Source organism: Capsicum annuum, chromosome 2, assembly GCF_002878395.1.
Source record: "Capsicum annuum cultivar UCD-10X-F1 chromosome 2, UCD10Xv1.1, whole genome shotgun sequence".
NCBI lineage: Eukaryota > Viridiplantae > Streptophyta > Magnoliopsida > Solanales > Solanaceae > Capsicum > Capsicum annuum.
In genome coordinates this window covers 125,875,075-125,878,468 of record NC_061112.1, presented here as the reverse complement: position 1 = coordinate 125,878,468, position 3,394 = coordinate 125,875,075, and the positions used below count along the sequence as shown (strand labels likewise).

At 34.8% G+C, this 3,394-nt stretch overlaps 1 protein-coding gene across 1 annotated transcript; it reads right to left on the bottom strand.

The window, feature by feature from the left end:
* Positions 1-479: 479 nt before the first annotated feature.
* On the bottom strand, positions 480-2,464 carry LOC107861184 (zingipain-2). The gene is made up of 2 exons (XM_016706549.2): positions 1,879-2,464; positions 480-1,239 (listed from the first exon to the last, which is right to left on the bottom strand). The coding sequence occupies exons 1-2, from the start codon at positions 2,336-2,338 to the stop codon at positions 662-664; spliced, it is 1,038 nt and encodes a 345-aa protein (XP_016562035.2). The 5' UTR covers positions 2,339-2,464; the 3' UTR covers positions 480-661.
* Positions 2,465-3,394: the final 930 nt, after the last annotated feature.

Sequence of the window (3,394 nt, the reverse complement as noted above, 5' to 3'; positions counted from 1 at the left end):
TAATACAAAACAACAGATGTTTCCATCATCTGATACAATCAAGGGAGTAGCACTTCTCATTGACTCTGCAGAATAGGACTCAAAAATCAACTTATGAGATGCAGTAAAAAAACAGCATGAGATACTTAGGAAGTTAATATTAGATCTTAAGATTCATTAGCTGCATTATTTAATTCGAAAATAAATGCACAAGCCAATTCCAAGTGTGCAACATCTCTAAAGCAGGACCAAAGAAAAGGCAGCTAGTAGCATTATACTTGCAGTCCGATAGAAAAGGCAGATACTTCAGACGATCTGAAAGTAACTTTTAAGAATTTCAAATGGATTTCCAAGCAAAGCCTACTTTCAATAAAAGTGATTTTTTTTTTTTAATTGGAAACAGATTGATGGAGATTTCACAAAAAGGTTCTGAATCCAGCATAGCCCATGCTGAACCTGTGTTTTGAGTTGATCATAAATAGAAAACAAAGTGCTTCATATAATTTAATCATTATGCTTTTTTATAATTTCATAAAGTTTCAATACAAAAGACTCAGATCCTGCATGCAAAAAGTTTTTGCTTGCACACGACCAATATTTTTTTTCAACTCTTGATACAACACAACAACATATAAGAAAATAATTAAACATTGAATATTTCCTTGAAGGACTATCATATATATCATATGATTGGATAAGAAGACAACTTGGTAATGTCACAATGTCCTCCAGGATTTCCAGTATCTCTTATAATTTTCATAAATCCATTCTCACCCCAATTTGTTCCCCATGAATTCTTCAACAACCAATATTTCTGACCCTGCTCATCAGTTCCATACCCTATAACCGTTACAGCATGGTTAATACGATCAGCACAACTACCATGATAAGTTCCTCCTCTGTAAAATTGAAACTCTTGGCTAGTAGAAATTCCAATCGACACTGGTTGTTTGGTTACGGCTTGTAACAATGCTGTTTCACTTTCAGGCACGACTTGATAGCCACTTATTTTTACTGCCGGCGTCTGCTCTTGACTTCTGCATGTGTATTGTTGACCTTGATATGGATAATTTGATCGAGTTGAAATTCCACCATTTTGTATGATGAATTCAAATGCATTGGTCATATAACCTCCATCACAGCCGCGGTTGTTGGTGGTGCAATCGAGAAGTTCTTGCTCAGAGAGTTCAATCAATTGACCTGTTGCAAGTTTGTAGGCTCCTTCTAGCGCTCCAACTGCAGAAAATGCCCAGCAACATCCTAACATAGAAAAGTAGCATATCAGCTAATTAATAATAAAATTTATGAAAGAATGAGTAAATGCGAGCTAGGATATATATGCAGTTGCAAATCTAGTAATATTCAGGTCGGTGAATTATGTTCTTTATATGTATTTATATATGTAGACGTGACTACCGCTTTTCTCTTTTACTGACACAGATGCACATTTATATAGTTTGATCTAGACAGTTATTTCTACAAATCATGTCTAGTTTAGGAGTGTCAAATGATCAGGATAAACGAAATTTGGATCGGTACCAGGCGGCCCAAAGGCTAAACAATCCAAGCCCTCCAGCTCTTATTAAATTTTAATTTCTGAAATTGTTCATTACAGTTTGCTTAATTAGCAAATAAAAAGAAATTCTTTGATATAACTATTACTTATATGACGTATTAAACGAGAAATATTTTGACAAGGTTGCCTAAATCAGCCTTTTGGATGGTTTGAATTGAGAAGGTCAAAATGAGTTGAATCAATAATAACCAATTGCTAAGCGAACCAAACTTGGACATGCATTTTATCATGAGCTAATTTTGTCACTCTTAATATTATCTACTAAATTCGCCATGGAGGACATATAGTCATTAGTTAATTAAAAGTGTTATGTTGTATCTTACCACATTGACCTTGATGCTTGACTTTCGTCACAACTCCATTGTCTCTCCAATCCAAGTTAGACGGAATGTCATCATCAGTTAGATCATTGATCATGAATTCCGCCGACGACATTGGAGAAGGTGATGGATGTGAAGAAGGCATGTTTAATGCAGTATACTTTGCAAAAAACTCGTCCGAAGTAATATCTGCAAATTCATTGATGCCTAACTTGTAAGACAGATTTCCTGCCTTATTGATTGACTCAATGAATTTCAAGTTTTCTTTGAATATCATCAGTCGTTTTCCTTTTTCTGCTTCGTCCTTGTAAACGCGTCCATGACGCGCCATCCACTGTTTGTGTCTCTCAGACACGGATAGTTTTGGCTGGCGGCGAGCAATTGCATCTTGAGAGTTAAATATGCCAACTACAAAGAACAATATTAGAATATTACTGATCATCAAATCAATTTTAAGAGCCATGTTTAACTTAATATGGTTTGATCAAAAGAAATTGCCGTAAGATGTTTATGTATTAGGCTTGCAATTTATGTCTTCGTAGCAAGGCGTTTATATAAAGGCGTATATGGGAAATTATTTCATAATTAACAACTAGTTTAGAGACTCTTGACTCGTGAAATCCTTTTTAATCTACAACTGGCCCCCTTTGGAAAAGTAAGTCGTGATTTATGTTATGAAAGTTCAAGTATATATTTTTTTTTCACATTATTGACTTCCGGTCTTCCCACTGATATTTGATATGCCCAAATTACAACTCTTGTTAGAAAGTGTAAGCGGTCGCTGTCAAATATAGAACCCAACTGGGTTGGGTGTCGAATCCCATAGGGAATACTATGATCACTAAGTATTGCGATTATTATTAGACTATTGGTCGAAGGTTCTAAGATAAGGGGGGTTTGGTTTAAATGCACAATAATATTATCAATGTAACGATGAGATGATATGTGTAATTATATTTGATCACAGAGAATAACAAGTTAGGGTTATGTCCACCTTGTAGCTTCTACTTCTCTATTAACTATGGGTAATACGGATTTTATACATGCATGCACTTATAGAGAGACGTATTCTAATTCTAAATCCAAGTGTTTTTCAACCATCAAGGATTTATTCACCTTAGTTCTCTCGAACCCAAAGTGTACAACAAATTATATGAACTCTCCAAGACGTTAATCCTGCTAGGGCATTAACGTGTAAACTAGAGGTTGGAAACCCTAATTTCTTGTTACACTCTCTTTTCCAAACAGTAACTTTTCTATCGAACAAGTTATTGCTAAAATAGCGTATTCCCTATGTTTGCAACCACTAGAATTCAATCAAAATGAAGAGAGTAATGATATAAGTGGATTACACATCATAAATTCACAAACCCATAGCAATAGAGAGTATACTACAAGGTTTCCATAACCCTAACAAATAAGCTTAGCTACTCATGAACAAAACAGAAATCAACATAGAAATATTCATCATACCAAAACTTATAACGAACTTGGTGATGAAGATGACTAGTGACAATAA

Coding starts and splice junctions, on each gene's coding strand:
- LOC107861184 (XM_016706549.2), bottom strand. CDS start 2,338: ATGGCTCTTAAAATTGATTTGATGATCAGTAATATTCTAATATTGTTC. Junction 1,240..1,878: donor CAAGCATCAAGGTCAATGTG/GTAAGATACAAC, acceptor TTTCTATGTTAG/GATGTTGCTGGGCATTTTCT.